Here is a 25248-nt window from a genome sequence, read left to right on the forward strand (position 1 = left end):
GTTTAACTGTCTTTGTGTCACAAACACATCCTACAGCTCCACCTAGTGGTCAGCTGCTTCTAATTGCACTCAGACATATAAGCTATTAGCCATCAGATGCACCATGAGACTGAATAACAACATCATACAGAAATATAGTAACAATAATGATGTGTTCTTACAGAGAAGCTTGCAGACAGTATATTTATACAGATTCTGCTCAACCTCAACCTCTCATTGTAATCATTGGTTTTTAATTTACTGTACATCTTTCAAGTTAATAAACATTTTAAAATCTACTTATTTATAACTGCAAAAATCAGTAAAAATGTATATATTTTAGTAGATATTTTACAGTAATTTACCAAATCTGTGACAGCTATAAACTAACTTCTGACTAACTCTCAAAAGTAGTCCCTCTTTGTTCAGAACAGCACATTGTACTTCCCACAAATATTCCTAATCCAATAAGTGATCAATACGTTGTTTCCATTGTGTCTGTGAGCAAATTTATAAACCCTTCTTCTTAAATTAATTTAATTAATCAATTAAAATTTAATCATAAAAATGGTATTAAAGTGAAAGAGATGTACTTCAATAAGCACTGACAAACACAGAAGTCCTTCTCTTCTGCAGCAGAACAGATCAGAACATCAGAAACTTTTTCGTGGCAGACATTTTGTCATGTCACAGACAGAAAAGCACAGGACTTAATAAACATAATCACGGCTGAATTCCATATAGCTGCTTCAGCTTCAGGGTCCCGGCATTGTGCATTGGGCTCACAGAATCAGAGCAGAGCCATCACTGGTGTAATCAGCAGCACTTCCTGGAACGAGTCGAGATGTCTGCTGTGAAAAAGGTCGATGATAGTTTGGGAAAAGATAAAGGAGGAGCATCGAGGCCCCCGCAGGCAACGACAGTCGTGTTGCTCTCCCGAAACCGATGAGACAGTGACATCATCATCCAGCACTCAGAGACGCAGCCGGCAGGCCCCGGCAGACCGCAGGGCATTAATTATTTACAGTTTAATATTAATGGTGTGCACAGGACCATGTGAGCTATCAGCATTCAAACTGAGTCCGACAGCTGGAATTTACCTACAGATCTGAGAGTGTTTTCTTCTCATTCCACTTTATACTTTTACCCCGCTACACTTCAGAAGGAGTTGTTGTCATTTTTACTACGATTATCTGACAGCTTTAGTTATTTTAAAAATTAAGATTTTTACTCCTAAAACATATGAAAATGTACAAATAGAGCTGAAATTATTAGTCAGTTAACTGATTAGTTGATGGACATTAAATTTACTGCTAACTATGTTGATTATTGTTTAAGTCATTTGTTAAAAACATGAAAAAAATGCCAAACTTTTCATGTTTTCAGCTTCTCAAATGTGAGTATTTATGACTTTTTCCTTTCCTGAGGTTTGCGCAGGACGAAACAAGCATCGTGAAGGTTTGTGATCTGAGTAATTGTGACGTAATTTCACATTATTTTCTGAATCTTTACAGACCAACAAAGAATCAAACAGTCAAAAAGGGCCAAAACTCTTTGGTACCTCTGTCTGCTGTCACCCTGTAATAAAGAGTTTATAAGTTATTAGACTCACAAGCCATTCTCTAAACGCTAAACTCAGTAAAGACGGAGACCTTTGTCACAGTTTTCTTTGCTAAAGCTGGGTGGAAACAATACAAAGCCCTAATGGCGGTGACATGCAGAAGTCGTGTGCTTGACATCCATATTCGATGTTTTAAAAAGCTTTGTTTCAGGTTGTTAGCGGCCGTTCTCTTGATGTTCAAGCAGCTACCTCCTATTTAGTCTGATATCACGAGACTAAAAAGCACTAACTAATGGCTTCATTAATGGTAAATGAATTGTTTACTGATGTTTTACAGATCAGGTATAAACCATAAATAAGAACCCCCCTCTGGCTGATAAATTATTAAAATCCTAAATCACTAATAATCATTAATAAAGATAATGTTCCATAAGTCAGTTCAGCTCTGTACAATCAGATATGATAGGGAAGAAATTAAGATTTTAACAAAGGCTGTACACCATGATGAAGTTTGACAGCGTCTGCCTTCATAATTACTACAATTTACAAATGTGTATTAATCCGCCCCTGAAAATAGTCCCCAACAAATGCACTATTTCCTCCTGCTAGAGTTACAGCTGATAAAAACTACAATCCCCAGCTGTTTTAGTTACAAATTAATGTTTGGGGTTGAGAGCCACAGACAGGAAAGGGAAGTTGGAAAGACGAACGGAGAGACGGATGAACGTGTTGTTGTTTCCGGAAGCAGAGGACAAGGTACTTAACCAATAACCTGAGAAAATGATCTCCAATTATTGCAACCGCGGCAATTTGTTGGTTTTGGTCTTTTCTTGGGATTTACTGACGCAATAGAAACATGGAATAACACTATATCTGTGTTTAACTTAAGATGTCTTCCACAAAAAGTATGAGAAGGTTAAATAAAAGAGTCTGTTATCCGGTCCAAGATTAATAAAATGAATGAACTAAATGAGACACATTGGACCAAAAACATCCACTCAGAAACCCTGAGCAGTTGTTCAATTATTAAAGCCAACTCTGAGACCATAAATCATAATGTTCTGTAAGGCTAATAGACCTGGGACGAACTGTTGCACATTTACATTTTAGGCATTTTGCCGATGCTTTTATGAGCGTAACAGAAGAATATGAGCATAAACGTTACAGTCGAGCAGTAGCACTTGATGTAAATGTTTGAATGAGTAAAAAAAAAAAAAGTCCATTCATTATGAAAAATAAAATAAAACAATATCAGAAATGAAATCAGCTCAAAATAATGCCCACATAAGCCTGGTTAGTGTTCATGTGTACATGTTCCATTACAATCCATGCACTGAAAAAAACACGCACCCATATCTGCACTATTGACTCCAGTAAACAAAGTGCACACACGCATACATATAACACACACACACACACACACACAGAGTCGTCTATCACCAGAACCATCACCCGCCACCGCAGACGAACTGACGGATCGATGGCTGGACGTTAGTCACCGTTTCACCAGGAAGAAGGCCCCACTTCTGCCCTGATAAGAATCGGTTACATCCTTCGAAAATAAATAAATAAACAAATAAATAACATCCAGTGTGGCTCTGATTGGATTAAAGGGAGAGGGGAAGGGCAAGACAAGCCACCATGAGGTATGGCCTAACAAATTGGAGCTAACAGTCGGGCCAGAGAGTCCATTTTGGGGCATAATTTACACAGTGAGGAGCATGAGCTGAATCTAATGTCATTTCCATCAATTTTGCATTTTGGCCCTTTTTTCCCTTCCCTCGGGCTTTTAGCGGTCATTTGAATCGTCTGGCGGAGGACAGCCGGCGAGCATTACAATGTCAGAGACGACATTTAGCACAGCAGCAGAGTGAGAGGTGGTTCTTTATGGCGTGGTGACTGGCTGCAGAACGGCAGCGTGTATCCATTGCTGCACCATCTTGCAAATGGCTAACAATATGCTAATAGGGTAAGAGCACAGAATCGGCCCAGACAACCCACTTAATGGATGTTTTATCTGCAGGTCAGGAGTCTCATCAGCCGCAATCTCTCCTGACAGGACGTGCCAAGTCAAATTTTAGCGATAAAGCGCTTTTAACAAACCAGGCCACAAAGTGCTTCTGGGAGGACAAAGGACGCAAACGCACGCAGAAGAGTTTGTGGTGAAATGTGAAACCTGTTGGCAAACAATGGGGAATCGTTTTAGAGGAAATACACCTTGAAAGCAAAGTTGTCTGAGGACAAGCAGAAACGACAGGACTTCCTGACAGAGTTCCAACTAATTTCACTTCCTGCCCACAAACAGTTGGAGTACAAACGGTTTCCAAGACCAAATGCAGTCTGACATTAAGGCTGCTGCAGTGCTTTCTAGACTACTTCTGCTATACAGTGGGCCCTGAAATGGTTTTCAGCAGATGTGGGAAGTAATGAAGTACAAATACTTTGTTAGTTGTATTTTCAGGTATCTGTACTGTACTTTTTACTTTTACCTCCTACTTGTTTACACAAATCTTTGTCCTGCTTACATATTCAAAGCAGGCTCACTACGTTAGTTTGAATGCATTTGAGGGGACTCGCTGCACCCCTTCCCAACGTCAAGACCAGTGCATATCACATATAGTACATGGTGTAAAATACATAGTGCCATAACGAGACGAAACTGACACGCGAGGGAGGCTCGAACCTGTTTGAACTTTCAGTCGGCTTTGCACAGAAACAGCCGGTAGAAATGTCCTACAGAGAGTACTTTGAGTACATTTCAGAGCCGGTACTTTTGCACTTTTACTTTTGTAAAGAAGTTGAATCAGTACTTTTTTTGTGTGTGCTTTAGTCACCTCTGGTTTTTAGTGAATGCCATTAGGAGATAACCCAAAATCAGTGGGGGAAAGTGAAGATTAACTTGAATATTTGCATTTTCTACTACTTTATATATCCACTACAGAAGGAAATCTTGAACATTTTACTTTATACGACATTTATCTGACTCTGCATTACATTGCAAGTCAGAGGTCGAGTGGGTATTCCCAACTTTCAACCTAAATGTTTCTCAGTGCATCTGTTTGGGAAAACCTGGACGCCCACAGCAAACATATGTTTGTTAGCACACGAGGAAGAGATGAGAGGAATAGACTGAAACCATAAAGATCTCACAAATCAACTGAATGACAATGGAAATGGCAACTATGAAGTTTGCCTCCATAATTGATGCAAACGTACTTAAGGAGATCAATGCAATCAGCTTCAGGTGTTTGCTGTTGTGTGTGTGAGACACAGTTTCAGCTTGTGGCTCCTGCTGTACTGCAGAGTTTGTTAATTTATGGAACCGAAACAGAACCCAAATGCAGACGGGCAGAAGCAGTTCAGATGATTTATTTGCAAAATGTTGTTGAGACAAACTTACACGTCCATGAAGGAAAACAATCACATCAAAATAAGCAGGCAAAATCCTAATAATGGAGAAGAAAGTCCAGAAACTGAGGAAACCTGAGAGAACAGGCTGAAAGCTTCAACAAGGGCGAACTATCAGTGCTACAAAGAAACTCACTAAATACACAGGTGAGTGGGAGGATAGCAAGACACAGGTAAAAAATAATCGGGGGGGAGTTTACAATCAAAACAGGAGGGACAACAGACAAAGACAGGAAGTGACGTAAAACAAGACACAAGAGGAGAATTGCAGAACAAAACAGGAAAGAGTTAAACAAAATAATGATGAACTATGTGGTTTATTCTTTTCGTGGAACATTTTAGTTTCATTTCATGAGAAGAGAAGAATGGACAATACTGGAACAGCACACAGTGAGCTGTAAAGAACAGCAACAGAATCAATCTGAACTTCTGACTGTCTGCAAACTGCATTTACTGGAAGAACAGATGAATCTCAGTGTCAGCCTGTCAGCGGCTCATATTTGTAGCACATAGTCATTGCAAAGTATACAAAGTGGAAAAAAAACAAGCACCACCACGACCAGCTGAAACATTAAAGTGCTGCTTTACTGTTAATGCACCGCTAGTAATAATCCAATAATATATATAGAACACTAAAATACAGCTAGTTCAGTTCAGTCCACTCGAGCTGCGTTGCTATACACACAGGACATGCCTTATTCCATAATCACTAACCAAGCGCACCCTTTCAATCTGGCGGTCTATTCAAGCTGCAACATTTCCCAGCGCTCCCTCTGCTGTGTCAATGCCGCTGTTGCCTTGCATCACATTGCTGCTGCTCTGTAGGCTGTAAGCCCCACCACCACCCAGCATCCACCTGTAGGCTCCGGCTGGGGGTTAAGGTATTTGCGCATGAGGTCGGAGCCCAGACACCAAAATCGAAATATGCTTTACTGCTTTAATAAACATTTCAAATGTGAGTTGTCTGACTGAACTGTGTCTGTCTGCTGTTTGGTGCTGGACAGGTGATGCACAAAGGGTTAATCAGAGCTCTTTGGCTTAAAACAGCAGCTAGACACCAGGTGAGATGAGAGTGGAGAGACTGAACCAAAACAATAAGCCAAAGGACACTAAAACGCTCCCTGGAAGTGAGGGGAACTGCAGAGCCTTTCACATTACACAATATTGATTAGAGCAGCTTTAAGTAGAATTTTAAATAAATATTTTTAACTTTTCTGCAAATTTCTGCACTGTGGTATTGCTACATTGCAGATTATTAAAATCAGCTCAGCATGTCTTAATTTTTATTTATCTATTTCTTTTTTACTTTCCTAAGGGTTGCTTGGTCATATGTATTATTTGTGTGTCTGTTCACATAGTTTTTGTGGCTTCCACCTGGAATGAAATGTGCTCTACAAATAAAGTTTTGCTTGATGAACTCATACTCAGTTACGCACTACGGCTCTGAGTGAAATGTCACATTTGAACTCTATAAGCTGATGCAGAACTGCTGGGTTGTTTTGATATGGATGCAGTTACGTTTGGGAATCAATTGAATCACAAGATAATCACGTTAATCACAACGTATCTTGTATGTGCTCTTGACAGTAGTGAGTAGGAGGATTACGCTGGGCCAGAAGATGCAAGGAGTATTTTTCCTTTCAGTGTCAGACACAGCCAAGAAATGCACTTAACATATTATATAATATTGCCTCTGACACATGCCTGAGTCTATAATAGAGCCATACAGACCCATACTGGACTTTTGAGGCTGATACAAATACCAATATATGATTTTTTTTAACTCTCAAATAACAATAGAAGTAACCTAATTTCCACTTGTGGGGGGAAATGTCCAACTCACTTTTAAAATCCTACTTTTGCCCCTAAAGTGACTGTCCATCTGCCAACATCCAGAGGAGAGGAGTTGATATCATACAGGTTGTTGTGGCCATATGCGGACTGAGAGGAAGACTACAGACGGTACTTAAGGCTGAAAGAAAGTACTTCTACCTCTTCTGTAGGGTTAAAAAAATATTTGGTTGAAGAACCTTTAACTTTAATAATCCTTCTTGAAACCAAACTTACACCTTTTGTAATGATATATTGTCCAAAACTCATCTTATGACAAACATTTTTCATTCAAACTGTGTCGTTAAAGAATTGCAATCAAGAGTTGGAAATATTACAGCTGAAAAAACCTGAGTCCTGATGTCCTGAAGCTTCAAACTGCTAGTATTATCTGTTTTATCAGTCAAAAACCCAAAGATATTCAATTTACCATAACATACTATAAAGAAAAGCATCAAATCCTCACATCTGAGTAGCTGGGATGGGAATATATTTGGTGTTTTTGCTTGAAAAATGACTGAAACTACTTGATAATTGACTCCGGTGTTCAAACTATGTAATGAAAACAATAAGTTTGTTTTCATTCACCTGGTTTTATGCACATTTTCATTTTACCTATCAACGTGGAAACACCAGAAAATAAAAACATTACGCTTGGCTGAGGTGGAAAAGTTGGTGTGCCGGTGCCGAAAGATGGCGGCAGACAAAGTAATCAGATTTGTGTGTAGCAATGAGACTGTAACAAATATGTCCATCATGTTTTCTATGTGGATTTTCATCATTGAAGGTTTGAATGGAGCTCCTTTAATTACATAATTTTATTTCATTGTGGTTTCATGGCACCTGACGGGAGAATGAGCGCCACCAACTGTTTATCTTGATTAATTGTTTCTTAATTACCTCTAACATATCGTTGGCATTTGTGTTCTGCATTTCCCTGTCACTTATTGATTGACACACAGTTTACATCAGTGGTTGCCAACCTTTTTCCTTAAGGGACCTCTTTTCTATAATTAAGTAAACCGATGACCCCTGACTAAGTATATTTCATATTATATTCCATGCATAACAATAACAATACGGAACAACAATAAACTCAAACTGTGAACACAATAACTGCAGGAAGTTTGTGTAAAATTAGCTGATTCTTTCCTGTAAATATTGATCAGAGATGAGTTTTCCTGATATTTTTTTTTTACATTTATACAATTCTGTCTGTTTTATGTATTTTTTAAATTCACAATCATTAACAATCATACAGACTTAATGGGCTTATTTATGTTTGACAAATTCAGTGTTTTCTTGTCATTGTTGTATTAGCTCTCTGATTATTTTAACTGCATACTTTTCTAATGCAGGACGAGGCTGTTTAACAGAGAGTGAAGGCTCTTAAAGATCTTAAATAATAATCTAAAACTTTAAAAACAGCCATTTCATTTCATTTTTCTTTACATAAATCAACAAATTGCTGAGATATAGACCTACTGTGCATATTTATTAAGTTTCCATGCACCCCTTAAAATCAAGAAGGCCTTGCAACCCCCCTGTGAAGCTCTGGCATACATGATCAATACCAATATATCTGTGATGTGCACAAATATCGTCCCACCGGTGTATCGATCAGGTTCTAGTCCAAACAGAAACTTCTCCTGCACATGCTCAGTCAGGGTTACATTTACTGAAAGCAGGTGCTACAGTGCATCACCATCCCGGCCTTACAGGTGTCACACACTCTATCTCTCATCCCCATCTTTTCTCTGTTTACCTAATAAACTCAGTCTATCTCCGTGGCATGTGTCCAGCCCAACTGCTTGCCTCTCCAAAGACAACGAGGCCTGATAGCAGGGAAACGGGAGAGAGCCGGCTGCATTACAAGGACTTATTATGATGATGAAATGTCCTACAAGACCCCAAACACCCTCTTAAAGAAATCTCTCCCTCCGATAAGGGGAGTCTAACCCCCGGGGAGGGAGGGAGAGGAGGGAGGGAGGGGGATGCTAACCTGATTGGATCGGCGGCTCGGAGGGAGCGCGCGTAACGAAATCAAATGGCCGTCAAGCCGATGTCATGCATAATTAATTGGGCCTTCTACGACCAACTACACAAAAATCCATGGTCATTTGATTAGGGGGTTTTGGAGGACTCTCTGAAGTGCATCGCTGTCTGAGCAGCTTCCCCGCTCACCTCTCTATCTGGGAGGATAGTGTTGGAGCGGCGGCGTTCGGTTCTTTTAAAACTCAAGGACAGTTTGGTGTTAAAACTACTTCGTAAAATCTGTGCAAAATGTGGAGCCTAGGTTGGGCTGAAGGTCACTACAGATACAAACACAACAGTTCGCTGCAGGTGAAGTCAATCAAACATCCCTCCCTCCCTATCGACCCCTGAGCTACCCTTGAGCAAGGCACTTAGCCGGGCATTGGTGCCACTGGTGCAGCACAGTACTTAATAAAAACCATCACCATCTTAGGGTGTTAACATGCGAACACTGAACATGGGATACAGAACATGACATATACAGCACTGGCTGATGGGAATGGCGTTAGTTTTGCAGGTATTTGGTTATAAACTAAAGTAAAAGGTGACCTGAAGTAGACGCTGGGATAAAAGCCAGAGATATTTCATGAGATACTTCAAAGTGATGAACCGACTGACATCATTGAGCCACGCTGCTAGTGGGGCTGAAAAAGAAGCTGAGGCAGTAAAATAACCTGAAATACGTGCTCTGTGAAATCTGAATTAATAAAAGTTTTGACCCTGAAATTTGCTGTCTGAAAGCTTTGGGAGCTCTACTAGCATCACAGGAAGTTTTATGGGATGTATAATGATAGAAGTTAGAGCAACAGTGAGTATCATCTTTTACATCTCTTCTTAAAAACACCTGTATCAGGCAGCTCATCCCGATGTTACTTTTATTTTCATTAGAGTTGTTAATTAACCTTCATTTATTTGAATAGTTTGCTTTTGTGTTTTATTTGCTCCGGTTATAACCTTCTTCTGCTTTTTTAAAATCACTCTACAAATACATTTTTATCATACATATTATAATTATAGGAAATAAGAAAATGATACAGATAATTTGGGTTTATGTACAAACAGAAGTAAACTCCAAACATACTAAAAAATGATCTCTGAAGTGTGCCTATACAATGAAGTTCAAATACCCTCAAAATACCTCTCAACTCTAAGCTACTTTAACATCTGTGTGTGAATACCGCCACCTGCAGGACATGTGAGGAACTACAGGATAAATAACAGGACGTAAAGCACAGAGTCCAACCGCAGCAAGATTTTTATTCAAAAAAAAGCATATATTCAGGAATTAAAGATGCATATACTTACATGTGTAAATAGATAATGTTCAAATTACACAAAGTGGGAAAACAATGTGCTTCAGTAGCTGCAATGTCACTATGCACATCGTGCGCATACATGAAAATGTCTTTAAGGATGTGGTTTATCATGGTTTCTTAAGGACACAGTCTCCCTGTTGTTTTAGGGAGATTCCTGATTTTTTTTTTTTTTTTTTGTGGTCTGTCACATCCCTCATTGAAAAGTTTTAAAAGCATGACCTTATCACAGGTTAAAATGGAAGACAGCTCCCTCCAGGGTCTCTGACCATCTCAATGAATTCACGATCGATGAAAGAAGAAAAATAATTCACTGCTGAAGCATTTACTCCGTTAACACAGCGTGATATTTACTTTCTAAATGTCTGTTTATTCACCTGCCCGCCTGCAGAGACACGCACTGCATCTGCTCTTAAACTTCAGAGAGACGGTTTTAAATATCGGTCCGTTTGTTGGCAGCATGTAGGAGGTTTATAGTCGACTGGCTGGGGTATTTAGGACAGTAAAGATGAACTGTGATACTTCTGTAGAGCGGTACCTGCTGGCAGGAGGAAGGAGGGGTATTCGAGAGGTAGGGCAGAGAAACAGGGTCTGCCTAGTTGGCCGGTTGGGGCCGTCCCTCTGGGATGAGCGAGGTGAAGAAGGTGCTGATGAAGGACCACGCGGTGGTAAGGAAGCTTGGCTCAGGGAGAGCGGCCGCCGCCTGGGCCTGGTCCTCAGGGCCTCCACCTCCTTCCTCACCGCTGTCGTCGTCCTCTAGCCCCTCGTCCATCAGACGTTCCTGCGATGAGAGAAGACGGTGGATGGTTAGAGAGAGACAATAGTGGAGAAGTTCACGATGCTGTATGCAAACAGAAATCTCCAAAATTAGAAATTTCAGCCAAGTCCTGAAGAAAAGATTATTCATTTTTGGTGCAGATCCATTTTTTTCCCACAACTTCATAACACTGTTTGATTGGGGGGGGGGGTTACATCGATTTCTAGAGTAATTTAGAGTTCTGCATAAACTCTTACCTTTGACTGTTGTGGCGCACTTTAAAATCTTCTGGGTACTTAAACTGTTTGCTTGTGAGGTAACAATTAAAAGACCTCAAGTTTTTTCCACAGTTCTGCTTTCAGTGTAATGCAATCCAACACAACACCACCACCACAAACAACTCGAGTGCTGAATCCACAACTCTCTCAGTCTCAACAAAAACTGATTAGAATTTACTTTTTGAAAAGGTCTGATTTATTGCTGAACTGTTGCAAAACTAGATGGCAGAGTCGTAGAAGGAGAAAACAGACAGAGTGTAGGGACTGATGCAGGAAAATAAATATGTGTTCAAGCAGACAAACTTTATCTAGTCATTTGTCAAACTTAGAAGTCTTGACTTGGAAAAACAAAAATCGGATTTAACTGCTGTCTGCCTTCAAGTTACACAGACAAGTAAGGTCCGTTCATGGTTCTTGCACCAGCCTCCGGAAACGTGTGTGCAGCTGCAATCCTCCACAATTATGGAATTGTTATTACAGTGGCCTTCCCATGTGCTGCTGCCATAGATTGGTCCCACTACAGTGTCAGAGAGTACTGGCAGCTCCTGCACAGTTCACGTGAGTATGCACACATTCATTGTGGTAAACGATGATGCACACAGGTCGCCACATTCTGCTCACCATTTCCTGTATATCCTGGTGTCTCTCCGCTTCCTCCTGAGGAGCCCTCGCCTGTTCTCCTCCTCCAAGGTTCTGCTGATCCGGTCTGAAGGGAAACCAACCAGCCTGATGCCTGGGATAAAAAAGCACATGCACAGACATTTAGTTTTAGAATAGATAAATACACAGAATGGTGAAAACTAACGTTGGCCATGAACACACATTCAGTAAACTGCATTGGAAACAAACTAGAATAAAACCCTGTGTAGTGGAGCACTGACTTACAGGTAGACAAGCAGCATGGCACCGACCACCATGACGAAGCGGCTAAAGGAGGAGTAGAAGTAAACGATGCTGAGCAGGACGCCGGCGCGAGACACCGTGTACAACCAGTCCAGCCAATCGCGGTTCAGCTCGTCGTCGTTTAACACCGCCCCGCCCTGCGCGTTCATCTGGATGTTGGGGTTGGCCGGCTGGTTCTCCGGTAGGGGGTTGGGGTCCGGGTTGGGCCCCAGCGGGGGCTGCACGGCTTCGTTGGGCTGTGCTGGCTGATGGGGCGAGGAGGTGGGGGAGGAAGGAGGGGAGGCGCTGGGAGGCTGAGAGGCAGCTACTGCTGCTTGACTGGTAAGAGGAAGTGAAGAGAGGGAGGAAACAGAGACAGAACAGGGTTGGGTTTGATTTTAATTTCAAGTTCTTCACTTTCAACCAGAGAGGTAGAATGAAAATAGAAGAATTAAATATTTTACTAATATTTCATTTGTATCTTTTAATATTTTATTAATATGCTGTCATGTCCACAACTAAATCATTGTTAAAACTTAAATTGAACCCTTACAAATATCTGTAATTACTAGCCTTGACCATCTAAAGACACATTTCTTACTATAGTACTAACTTACTATTGCATGTAGTAGTGGCGTGCGTACATCTGCTGCCACCACAGCATCTGCATGGGCATGTACATCGGGTGGGGGGGCATGTTGGCAGGGAGGCCGCCTTGTAAAGGGACCTGGGCTCCTTCTGGCCTGTGGAAGAATGAAGAATGTCATATTTGTTATTAAATGTGTACAGAAGAAACAAGCACAGTCACAACATGAGCTTCTGTACGGCTCTTTTTAGTTTTCACTCCTGATTAATCTCTATGTTGGAAATATTCTGTAAGATTTTCTCTGGGTGCTTCAGCTGGTTGTTTATAACAAACCTCAAACTTCATTCTTCAGTTCTGCTTTCAGTGTAATGCAATCCAACACAAGGACAGACACAATGACGATAGTGTTGAATCAGTAATTCTCTCTCAGTCTCAACAAAATCTGATTTTGCTTCTTTAAAACGTCTGATAGATTGGAGGACTGTTGTATTGGTCTAGATTATACAGTTCCTATTGTATTATAATGGACATTTTAAGAATCAGCTGTTGCATATGTGTAACAGAGATATCTGTACAAAAGATTTCTTAGTAAAACATATTGTTTGACACAAAAAGCATATTTCAAATTAAATGTTTTTTATTATTAATTAAAAGATATACAAGATGATCTAACTCATGTGCTGAGCTTTGTGTTTCTACTTGGGAATGTCACAGCTGACACCACCTTTAGTCGATTATTTTGAGGGGAAACATTGAAATGTCAGTGAGTTGTGTATCAGTTATGGTCGTGGTGCGTCAGAGATTTGCTTACCACTGAGGGACACCAGGGGGGCTCTGAGGGTCGTACGGGGGGAAGCCACCGCGATACCTCAGGCCGTCATAACTCCCTGGGACAGAAGAGGAGGAAGAGGCTGGCTGGCTGTCCTGATTTGGTGTGTTGGCAGGGGAGGCGGAGCCGGCGTTGTCGGAGCTCTGGGTGACGAGATGTCAACGCCAATCAGAAATAATCAATACAAAGGAAACAGAATGTTTTATAAAAGGGCGTGTTTGGACTGAACCCAAAGTATGTGACTGTGACTGTGACTGTGCTGCCAATGGGAAGACATAAGTGAAAGCAAACAAACACAGATTAGCAGTTGGTGGTGAAACTTGAGGTGATTGCACAAGTTGAAAAGTTTCCACTTAATAAATGTATGGACACAAATTCATGTTTTTTTTTTATAGGTATTAAAGATTTTTCTCATTAATCGCCTGGCATGCAAACATCTTGGTCCTGTGCATGCCCAGAGAATCTAAAGAGAAGAAAAGTGAAACCAATCTGGTGTATCGGCTTGGTGCATCATCACGGCGAGTATTTGTCCAGCTGTTTCCGTGGAGGTTTGTGGTGAGTAAACACTCCAAAAGTCAAAATCGGGTATAATCTGAACACACTTTGTTTTCCCCTAACAACTATCCACATCAAGCACAGACCCCCGACATCTTGCCTCTACAGTATGTCACCTTTAGGATTTAGCTGTGTACATTAGCTGCTAGCACTTGATATAAAGCACTAAATCAAACAAAGTGGAGCTCCTTGTGGTCCAGCAGCTCTCATACATGTTTGCCTAAGCATTAACTTGCCGTTTCAGTGTTCAGCCCTCTGTGTGTCCTGTATAGAGCCTCCAAACAACAAAGCTGCCATACACACACATTGTTTGAGCCCCACAGGAGGAGGTCGTGGTTTGTCGGTCTACTCACGCTGGAGTCAGAAGCGGGAGAGCCGGCCATGGAGGGGCTCCGAGGCATGGGCGAGGCTGGGGGGCTATGAGAGGCGCACACTAGATGCATCATGTGGTATCCATCCTGCTGTGGGTTCGACGAGGTCGGGGGCACGAGCCGAGGAGGTGGGAGGAAGAGAAAGAAGGAGGAGGAGGAGGAGGTTGGAGGTGAAGGCAGCAACAGAGCAGAGAGACCAAACAAGAAACAGAGAAAAGAAAGAAAGAAAGAAAGAAAGAAAGAAAGAAAGAAAGAAAGAAAGAGAGGATTAGTGTGGAAATGGCCAGAACTCAGACACAATGCTCACCCTTTGTTGGTAAATCACATCAGATCAGCTTTTGTTTCCCCAGGCAGCCTGTTTCAGTTCCCTCACAGCACCCGCACACAGTGATGCACGCAACCCGTGTGTGCTCAAACACACAACAACTGAACAAGTCTTGAATAAAGAATGGACTACCTGCCAAACACACACACACACACACACACACACACACACACACACACACACACACACACACACACACACACACACACACACACACACACACACACACACACACACACACACACACAGTCCTGGATGTAAGAGGATGAGGGTCTATAAGGTTTCAGAGGTGCAACAATTAAGTCTGTAATTAATTGCCAACTATTATAATAACTGAATAATCGTTGTAGTTCTTTTTTTTAAGCAGAAATGAGTTTTGCTTGTCCCAGCTTCCTTAATCTGCAGGTTTAAAGCTTCTCTTTGTCAAAAATAACTATTAACTTAATATCTTTGGGTTGTGGAACGTTGGTTGGACGAAACAAGACGTGTGAGGAACTATAACGATAATAATGATATGCAGATTCATCGATAATGAAAGTAATCATTAGTTAGTTGCAGCACAATATTCTTTACACGTCTTTTTAAGCCATTTAAATAATGACGGACTTACATTACAGCTCTTTAACTACACGGTAATGTATGTTAATTTACTGCTATGACTGCACTCACATCTTTATTACACCTGCTTTAATAAAACATTTACTTACTGAACTTAGAGTGCAACAATAATGTGTCATTGTTGATTATATGACGATGCAAATAAAGTGAAGTAAGTTATTTTTGACAAATGGCATCACTTCAACTGTATTTCAGGTGTTTTACAAGTGCTTCTGGGCTGGGCAGCCGCGTATAAGGCAAAACAATAAATGACAACTACTACTAATACTGTTACTATAAAGGGCTAGCTATATTAAATGTGACATTGTTGATTGTTTGCTTGATGGATCCGTTCTGTCCATTTGTTTCAAACTGCCACACTACTTGTTTCACTGTGTTCACTTATGCATGAAATAAGCCGTATGACCAACATTTTGTTGTAGTGTTGTGGATCACTTAGTCTTTTTAAGTTTTAAAGCTAAATGAATGAGAAAGAGGGCAGCAGAAGTAGTTAGGCAGCTGAATTTTGCGATCCCAATTTTATCAACACACTGACAAACTATAAATGACTAATGAAAGAGCATTTCTCATCATTCACACATGTATTGTTTCCCACAGGTCGGGGATGTTGCACACAGCACTGAGACCCGACACCTAATAACTGCACGTAAATGTGCCACAAAATTAAGAAAAAACTAATATTCATGTTTTGGACACGGACACATCTACCTGGATGGGTTGCCAAACTAAATTGTATCCATGCAAAACATAGTCCACACACACGCACACGCACACGCACACACACACACACACACACACACACACACACACACACACACACACACACACACTAAGGTAGCTCTTACCTTTCTAAGCACATCTCTGAGCTGTAGGTGGTCTTGAAGGAGCCTTCCTGAGTACACCAGCCGCTGGTCTTTGGACAGCTACAACAGAAGCAGGGTACAGACAGTGTGAAGAAGGGTTTTCTTTTATTTATTAAAACATGCTACAGGCAAGTGCGTTTCTCAGAATAACAATCTAACATCTATCTTTACAGTTACAGTGTAACCAGATATGGGTGTCCTTACCTCGTAGAAAAATACATGATCAAACTGCTGTCTCTTTATTTAACATATCAAATGTGACCTGAGATATAAACTGCAACACTGGGTGGAACTGATACGGCAAAGAGCCCGAGAGCAAATCTGGGCCCCAGAGCTAAAATTAACCTGTCAAGATTTAACTTTTAACCTTTTTTCTTTTAAGCCAACATGAATGAGAAGTGCTCAGGGAAATAAAATGGAAAATTTCAACAAATTACACTCCCATGACAACTGGAAAGCTGAGGAAGATCATGTGATGTGATTATAAACACTATAACAGCTACAAAATGGACGTTGTTTTGAGATTAGATTCCCTAAACTGCTGTGTCGAAGGTCAAGAAATGAACCACGAACCTCACCGACGGATATGTTTTCAGGATACACCCTCCGCTACCTCTCTGTCATGACAAACCGGTTTATTTCTAGTAGGCTCTAATGTTTCCAGCTGTCATACGGGGAAAGACCTTGTTGTTGTGTGGATTGTTATTAACATGAGATGTCAAATCCTTAATGTGTGTCAAGTGATTAGGCACCTTTGGATTAGATCAGATTGCAGAGCTGGATTAGATTTCAAATCTTACTAAAAGCATAACCCGGTGCGTACAATCTCTGCGCTTCGAAGGGCTTCTCCTCAGTTAAGGTCATTTTATGAAGGACGTGATGGAAAACGGAGCACCGACGCGTAGGAATAACATAAACTCCACTTCTATCACTGACAGCTTAAATACATTGTTGTATTTATGTGTGCTACGCTTTCTCTTTGATAAAACTGTGTGCTTTCACTTTCTGCAGCATGATCTAATCCTTCTACACACAGACACACACGAGGCATTTTCTTTCTGTTTTCAGGGAGAAAGAGAAAATGTTTGAGCCACATCTCTTCTTTCTTTCACTGACTGGGGAACCGAACTGATCTGAATGAGCACCTCTGTACCGAGTACTGCAACAGCCCAGCATTGACCCAACTTTGTGCATTAAAGCTCGTTTCCACCAAGCATTCCAGTCCAGTTCAGGTCGTTTCGGTTCATTATACATTTGAGTAGTTAATTTTGGGTTTCCATTGTCAAAAGTCGTGGATGATACCATAGGCCATTTTTCACACAGAGAGAACAGCCAGAACTGTCTTCGCTCTGCTGTGGAGTTTCCCACACTCTCCTGTTTTTTTTCAGCACTCTTTTGTCTTGCTGCCTGCTGCCTTTTTTCCCCCCAAACAAAGCTTGTGTCCTTGTTGTGATAAACAACTACCTATGGTGTGTGTGTGTGTGTAGTGAGACACAGAGAGAGGAGCGAGTGAGAGGCAGAAAAGTGACGGTGAACGCGAGCGGAACAGAGGACAAGGATAGCTGTAAGTTGTCAATCTGGCAGTGAATGTACAGTGTAGGTTACAGTGTGGAGGTTAATAAAAGTCTGTCTGTTTGCCAACTGCTGGAAAAGTGAACGGGGGTCGGCCCAAACGCCCAGTAACAGCTGTGCCCACATTTTAGAAGACTGTCTAACAGATCCAGGGTTTAGGTACGGGTTGAAAGGGTACAATACCGAAGGTGTTTGGTGGTAGCGCCGCTTTAGTTTATTCCTAAAACCAGAAAAGTACTCCTGAATGGGCCAAACACAAACCCCCCATTTTAACATCTTGCTTGTTGCTATGGTTACACATCTAAGCATTTGCTCTCTACTGTTTTTTTTCCATCATGACAAAATAAAACACTTGAAGTGGCAGTGTCTGGTCTGCAACATCATCTAGGGAACTGATCATCAAATAATACCCTTAAAATGAGATTATTTTTCATCAAATGTGGATGGCAAGATATTAATTTAATATCTAATATAATAAAGTGATGTTTATTTATTTTTACTAGTTCAGTTATGAACAGATATTTGTATAGAGCTGAAACAAATAATTTACCACTAATGAATCTGCATCTATTTTAAAGATCAATTAATAGTGTAAGTCATTTTTTAAGGAAATATAATAAATATTTGTTGGTTCTGGCTTCTTAAATGTAAGAATCTGTTGCTTCTCTCTGTCTCTCATTATAGTAAATTATTGGGGTAACCTGTCAGCAATCCCTCCTGGTCCACGTTTCAGTGTATTCAAATCCACCCAGACACTAAGTGGAGCCAAAACTTTGGCAATAAAGAAAACCATCAAACATGAGAGCTACCCACCGGCTTGCTGGGGTACACGTTGGAGATGTGACTCTTCAGCCTCTCCACGGTCCAGTTGAGGAAGCAGTTAATGGTCTGGTCTTCAAACTTCTGGTTGGGGGCCTTAATGACCAGGGTTACAGGACTATCAGGTGCCCCAGAGTCCATGGCTCATATTACTAGCAGGCTGGGCTCTGAAGAATCTGAGCTCAGGAGAGCTTTCGTGTCACAACTCAGGACTCACCTGAGGAGAAAGTTCACCTCAAATTCTCTCCATTCTGGGCTCAGCAACACACCTAAAACAGTTCCTGCTGTGGGTCGGGGGTGCGTGGCTCCCCCCTCTAAAACATTTGCCTCATGTTTGGGGGAATTTTGAGTGGAGTCCAACTTTATCGATGGAAATTCTTCTGCGGGGACGGTTTGGGGTTTTCTGTTGAAGAGAGAGGAAGAGTCTGAGTGTCTTCGCTGGAGTGGACACCGTAGAGGATGGCAGATTTTAAAATCACAGAATAAAATCATCACATTAAATCATATTATATCTGTATAGCATTGCTATGTATATACATTTCCTTTCATGGTTTTACTCTCACATTGAAATGATAAACAAGCACACACTTACAGACAGGCTTTAGTTTGTGGTGCTGTTAAATTGTACTGCATTACACTGAGAGGTGTTTCTAATATTCTGTCCATCCTATTTATACCAGTAAGACTAAATATTAGAGCCATTTCTCAGTATAACATATTACCCTTCAACAGTGTAATCACACAGTGTGATCACGTTGAATCACAACCTCTGTAAAACTAATTATAACCTTCCTGGAGGTAGAATTGAACGCAGGGCTGTTGTTTTAAAGGGTTTTAATTTTAGCAAGGTGTAGCAACTAAACTGTGTTAACGTGTAAACTGAGACCTTGTATCCAGTAAACTAACCTGACAGTGATAAATGATCAACATCTGGCTCTTGGCCGGTGTTCTGATACTCTAGATATACGAGTTTGGCCAGTTAAAGCTACAGGACATGGTGATTTCAGAAGGTGATGTTTTATATTATAGTGGGGAAAAAAAGACAGAAACCAACAGTACGTTAGTCTCAAGTCCATGTGTACCTATTACAGCCTGACCGATATGGGAAATCTGAGACTCTCAAGGGGGGGAAAGTTCACCGATGACTGTTCTAGTGGGTTTTTGGTTTTTCTGCATTATATATATCGAATAATAGCGATATAGATCAAGCTCTAGCTCCTACGTGAATCTTTAAAAATAGGTCAAGAATGTATGATTTCATTTTTAAAACAAGATAAACGGGGATACTAAAACAGCTCAGTCCTGTAGACTTTAACATACATTACACAAACAGGAGTAAGTCATACATTTGTTAGGGACTATTTAGTGCCCCGGTGTGAGTCCTTTATGTGTTTAAAGTGGTCTTTGTGGACTAAAATGAAGCTAAAATACCAGAGAGGAATAAGCTACAGAATATAAGGCACTGTCCTCACACGCTGTATTGACAATAGGAGAAATTAACTTCTGGTTTTAGTCTTTAAATGGGACTTATTGACCATAAAATACTATATATTAATACATATAGTATAACCTCGCAGGGGAGCGCATCCATACAGAATATATAAAGCCAACAATAACCATGAACTTCTGTATTTCAGAGGAGGGGGAAACACAGAAAGAGGCACTGAGTCGGGGGGGTCACTTCCTGACACCTGCCATGTCGCGCCATCTTTACAGTAAACTGTGAAAACAACCAACAAACTGTAACCCACCCCGAGTCCAGACACACCATGTGATTAACGGACAACTCAGCTCAAAAGCACCGTGTTTTATACCAGCACAAACCACAAGGCCTAACAAACGCGACACTGTGCCCTATAAAGGCAGGGTTAACGCCGAGCAGCAGCAGCCGCTTTATGTTTTATCACGAAGCCAGTTAGCTCGTCGGCTAACGTTAGCTCTGGCGGTCGCTCTGCTAAAAAGAGCTCGGTCGCGTCCGGTCGAGCCGTTTTCCCGCGGTGACAACGCGTGAAACACGTCTGGGTAAACTCTGTGAAGAAAGCCATATGGTATCGACCCCGTGTGTACCTGTTTACTCTTGCTGTGACCGCCGTCTTCGTTCTCCCAGCTCGGCTGCGGCTGCCTTGTTGTTGTAATGTCGGGTGTGAGACCGGAAGCCACGTCATCATCCCCTTCACAACAGCTGATCGGAGAATAAATAAATAAATAAATAAATAAATAAATAAATAAATAAATAAAACGATCAGCCGGAAAGAGAGAAGACGTAGAGATTCAATCAATAAATCCTAATGGTAATAATGTTACTGTAAGTTATTTTTACAGCTAAAAGGTGGCTGTTTTTTTTTTTTAAGCGATGTGGTTGCTAGGAGACACCTAAGCACCGCTGAGTGTGACGACATGCGCATTGATTTTGTAGTTCTCTGTTATGTTTTAAGCAGGGGCGGATCTAGAAAAATATTCATACGGTTGTTTGACATCTTAAATAATAATAATAATAATAATAATAATAATAATAATAATAATAATAATAAACTTTAAATAAACAAAGGGCCTTACATGGCTGAAGCCAGGATTAAAGACATTTCAGGAGGCACTAGGCAAAAAATAAAGTCAGACAAATAAAATCATATAGACTTGAGGTAGAATAAGAAAAAAATAATAACAATAAAAAAGGTAAAAACATATTGCAAAATTTAAAGATACAAGAAGTGATTTAATGAATGACATTATTGTGGCACAGTAGTAAAGCACTGAATAGAAATATCTTTAGGTGACATTAGAAAACAATAACTTGTTAACATGTTTCCAAATATATGTCTTTTGTTCAATTAATTTAAGTCTATCACTTTACACAATGGTATTAAGACGGGAGGAAAGGTGTTACACCAATTTCTGTGACCTGAGTGGTAATTTAAGCACCTTCAGCAACTATTATTTTCCACATACTGTATTTCATCAAACTGTATTATTATTATTATTTCTTACTGTAGGCCTATTACTGCCAAAGTTGTGCCTAGGCAATCAAAAATCACAGATACAATAAACTGTGACCCTCTAGAGTCAAATGTTTTATTACAGTTATCGAAATGTGTGACTGTTTCTATAATGAAAATGTGCAACAAGCTCCAAATACCGGGGTCACATTTCTTATATATACAACAATTGCGACCTTTTATGCATCTATAGGGTCACATTTGTTATAATTATAATACAGCTAATATTCTACTTTAGGACACAGAAGAAATTTCTGCTACTGGAAAAGACAAAAAGGTGTTTTGTATTTTTTGACTACTAAATCTATGTTAAGTACAGATCCAATTATATTCAACACACAGGATTCACTGCAGATTTCCATATTCAAACTGGCCACCTTACAGCACCTTCAAGCCACACGCTCAGTTCTTTGCTTGTCTGGAGTTAAAAGGTCTTTTTGCTTCTGGTTACAGTTTTCCCAGAACCTCTTTGGTCAACTGTTTGCTGTACCGGTTGATTTTCCAGTGTCCAGGCATCCATCCGAGTAGAAAACGATGAAAATCTGTCCAGGCAAACGCAAACATCTCTCTCCACTCTTTCTCCAGGGCAGCAAAGTCCACATCTTTTTTCACAGATAGCTTTAGTTCTGTGAAATAGAAGTCCAGCAGGCCCGGGACCTTCTTTTCACACTCCCTCTCCTCCATGCAGCTTCCTAAAAAATACACCACGTCTTTCATCCCACAGCCACCACCAACATACTGAAAGTCCACAGCTGCCACTTCCTTTCCACTCTGAGAAAAACAGAAGTTTGCTAACTTGGCGTCTCCGTGGACGATGGTCTTGAAGCGGCAGTCGTTGAGTATCCGGTCGATATCTCCAGCTGCTGCTTTGAGCTCGGCGTCGTCCATGGCCTCCAGCTCGTCTGGCCGGGTCTCCAGGTGCCAGTAGGTACCGACGGGCCACAGGCCCTCTGGAGCCACGCCCAGGAAGAGAGCATGGAAGTGGGCAAGCCAGCTGAGGCAAGCCTTTATTTCTTTGTCCTTCACGCTGGTCCTGCAAAGAAAAACCAAAAACCTTATTTATCCAGCATGAAATGTCTTTATTCTTATCTTCTATATCCCTTTAATGACACTCTTGCAGTACATTGGATTGGAACTGTAAAAATAGTGTTGCTCACTTTGTGATTTTGTTTTGAGGGTGCTTCCATCTACCTCTAGTGATCTGCAAAGAAATGTTTGTCCTCATAAAATATGAAAGCCCAAGCCTAAAAATGCTTTCCTACACAGGACTGTAGCTGTTATTGAGGACACTGGGAACCTGTCCTCAGTATTGTTTTGGGAAATTTGAGTTTTAACAACCTGAAGACACAGAGAGTTTGATCATTAGAGTATCTTTAAAAGGTCTAGTCTTGTATAATATTCATAGGTATGTTTTTATTAGTTTATAATCACCTGAAAATAAGAATAGTTTAATTTTCCTTACCTTAAATTGAGCTTGTTTTACATATCTACAGAGGTCCTCTTGTTTCTACAGTAGCCTAGAACAGACAAACCAAACACTGGCTCTATAGATAGAGACATATGTATTTCTCACTTTTATTTTCTTATTTCTTATTTTTTGGACATTCACACACAATCATGTTGTGCCATGAATGAATTCCTTTCTGTTCTGTTCTAATGAGCCTTTGCTCTCAGTGTATAAATGTGCGTTAATGGGTGACTGTGGCAAGTAGTGTAAAGCGCTTTGAGTGGTCGGAAGACTAGAAAGGTGAGGTCCATTCACCATTTACAAATAATATAACTAAACACATGTGAATGAATATGAATGTTAAAAGTGATGAAATTATGTAAGTATTTAGGGCGATATATTAATATATCACATGTTAATTTTACAGGCTTTTCGGTGGCTTGTCAAAGATTTTATAGTTTGGTAGTGATGCACTGGGAGAATCTGGACCCATGACCTCAGTATTTCTAAAATCCTCTACAGGCTACAACCCTTCTGTTGCCCCAATTTTGGATGCTTTGCTGACACAAATCCTTTCAAAAACCTTTTTTCACCTACTTCAAAATGTTAAACTGCATCATTTTAATGAAAATGTAGAATTTGTCCAGTCTTTCGATGGCCTAGACTTTGCAGAGCTACAGACTACCATGTATTTCATACAAAATGCTCTGCGTTCATACCTTCTCTGATCGTAACCAACAGCATCCAGATCCTCCAGCACGATCAGCATCTCGTCTCCATGGGAACAGGCAGCCAGGCAGGCAGGAATCCGACAGCTTTGATTGGTGGAATAGTTCTGGTACCAGAGAGTCTCCACCTGGTAGGATCTCACTTTACGTGTGTGGGAGCGATCCGTGTTCCAGCCGCCAGGGTGCTCGGCCTCCTCTGGAAACTTGACGTGTTTGATGACCACGGAGGGCCGGTCGCAGCCCTCCAGGTGCAGCCTGACTATCTCTCCATAACCGCTCCACAGAGTCTGGATCTTTGCTCCAACACGCAGAGAGGAAGCACCACACGCCTGCAGGATGAGATCCTGGTACTCCTGTTTCATTTCCAGTCAGAGCTGATCCGTAAAGAGAAAGCACACTGTAGTAATCAAATATTATACAAATTCAAGGTACTTTCATTCACTTCTCTACATTTGTCTGACAGCTTTAGTTACTTTTCATATTTTTCATACCCCTCCTGTCCAGTGAATAAACAATGTATCTCCAAATTAGGTTATTTAGATTTCCAAATTGAAGGAAGAAGTGTTCCTTTATGGATTGAGGAAAAGTTCCTACTTATTAAAGTAAATAATCTGGAAAATGAATTCTCCCAAACTGAACACAGGGCTGTTTGTTTTTCTGAGCTCATTAAAGTTGGTTCTTCGAAGTTGTAGTTCTCACAAGACATATGATGATCTTGCTGAAGAGTAAACTACCTAACAGTATAAAGTAGCTAAAATGAGCTCAACCTTAAACATCTACAGAAGTAAAACACAATATCCACATTAATGCAGCAGTGATTTTAATCCAAACACATCATCACATCTTACTGCATAATGAATACTTTTGATTCAGTAATTATTGCTGATAATATTTTCCTTAAGTAAGGTCTAAATGCAGGACTTGTTGGTCTCTTACCTCACTCACAAATGATCAAGCTTGTGCACCCAGGCGTCAAAACAGGCTATATTTCTGCCTATTCCTTTTTCACACATACATTCAGAAGATGCTACTATTACATTAACAATGTAAGCCAAAATAATGTAGTAAGTATGCAACACTTACTGACTCACATAGGCCAAAACAGAATGCATATGCTTTCCTTTACGTCTCAATGGGCAGATAACAGGAAGTACTCTCTACAGCCGGCTGTGTGGTGTTTAAAGTAACAGACATGAACTAAAAGAAAAGCCAAATTAACACCTCTGCCATCTGCTGGACTGGAGTGCATCAACATACTTGGTTCACTGACTGAATTCAGTTCATCGTGCACAATCTAATGTAAACTGTTGATGAAGTCAGTCAGCAGTGGGAGCTGCAGCAGCCGTGACACACAGATCATGGAGGCAGTTAAAAGCAATGTATGTCCAAAATCACACTTCTTCCAGTCCATTGTCAACAAACATCCATAAATCATAGAAATAGATGCCACCTAAGAACTCTAGAGTTTGCCTGAGAATCATACAATGGGTACATTACAAA

General features: G+C 40.7%; 2 protein-coding genes across 4 annotated transcripts; both read right to left on the minus strand.

Moving 5' to 3' along the window:
* Positions 1–10049: 10049 nt before the first annotated feature.
* Positions 10050–20767, minus strand: herpud2 (HERPUD family member 2). Its single transcript, XM_051406567.1, has 9 exons — positions 20648–20767; positions 18575–18983; positions 16172–16249; positions 14366–14473; positions 13440–13600; positions 12660–12785; positions 12046–12381; positions 11782–11893; positions 10050–10906 (listed from the first exon to the last, which is right to left on the minus strand). Exons 2-9 carry the CDS (start codon positions 18719–18721, stop codon positions 10721–10723), a joined length of 1254 nt encoding a protein of 417 aa, XP_051262527.1. The 5' UTR covers positions 18722–18983; positions 20648–20767; the 3' UTR covers positions 10050–10720.
* A 505-nt stretch (positions 20768–21272) lies between these two features.
* Positions 21273–24916, minus strand: pkdc (protein kinase-like domain containing). 3 transcript variants are annotated; one of them, XM_051406569.1, is made up of 3 exons: positions 24832–24916; positions 23740–24122; positions 21273–22606 (listed from the first exon to the last, which is right to left on the minus strand). In XM_051406569.1, exons 2-3 carry the CDS (start codon positions 24108–24110, stop codon positions 22021–22023), a joined length of 957 nt encoding a protein of 318 aa, XP_051262529.1. In that variant the 5' UTR covers positions 24111–24122; positions 24832–24916; the 3' UTR covers positions 21273–22020. The 3 variants fall into 3 exon arrangements, with proteins under 3 accessions (XP_051262529.1, XP_051262530.1, XP_051262528.1); XM_051406570.1 differs by having other exon boundaries at positions 24840–24906; XM_051406568.1 differs by having other exon boundaries at positions 24685–24890.
* Between the last annotated feature and the right edge of the window lie 332 nt (positions 24917–25248).

This window comes from Dicentrarchus labrax, unplaced genomic scaffold (assembly GCF_905237075.1).
Source record: "Dicentrarchus labrax unplaced genomic scaffold, dlabrax2021, whole genome shotgun sequence".
Taxonomy (NCBI): Eukaryota; Metazoa; Chordata; class Actinopteri; family Moronidae; genus Dicentrarchus; species Dicentrarchus labrax.

Excerpts from the sequence above, each read along its gene's own strand:
- herpud2 (XM_051406567.1), bottom strand. The coding sequence starts at position 18,721 with ATGGACTCTGGGGCACCTGATAGTCCTGTAACCCTGGTCATTAAGGCC. Across the intron at positions 13,601-14,365 it reads CTCCCGCTTCTGACTCCAGC|AGCTCCGACAACGCCGGCTC; the intron begins GTGAGTAGACCG and ends CTCGTCACCCAG. Across the intron at positions 10,907-11,781 it reads ACCAGGATATACAGGAAATG|GAACGTCTGATGGACGAGGG; the intron begins GTGAGCAGAATG and ends CTCTCATCGCAG.
- pkdc (XM_051406569.1), bottom strand. The coding sequence starts at position 24,110 with ATGAAACAGGAGTACCAGGATCTCATCCTGCAGGCGTGTGGTGCTTCC. Across the intron at positions 22,607-23,739 it reads GTTGGTTACGATCAGAGAAG|GACCAGCGTGAAGGACAAAG; the intron begins GTATGAACGCAG and ends TTTTCTTTGCAG.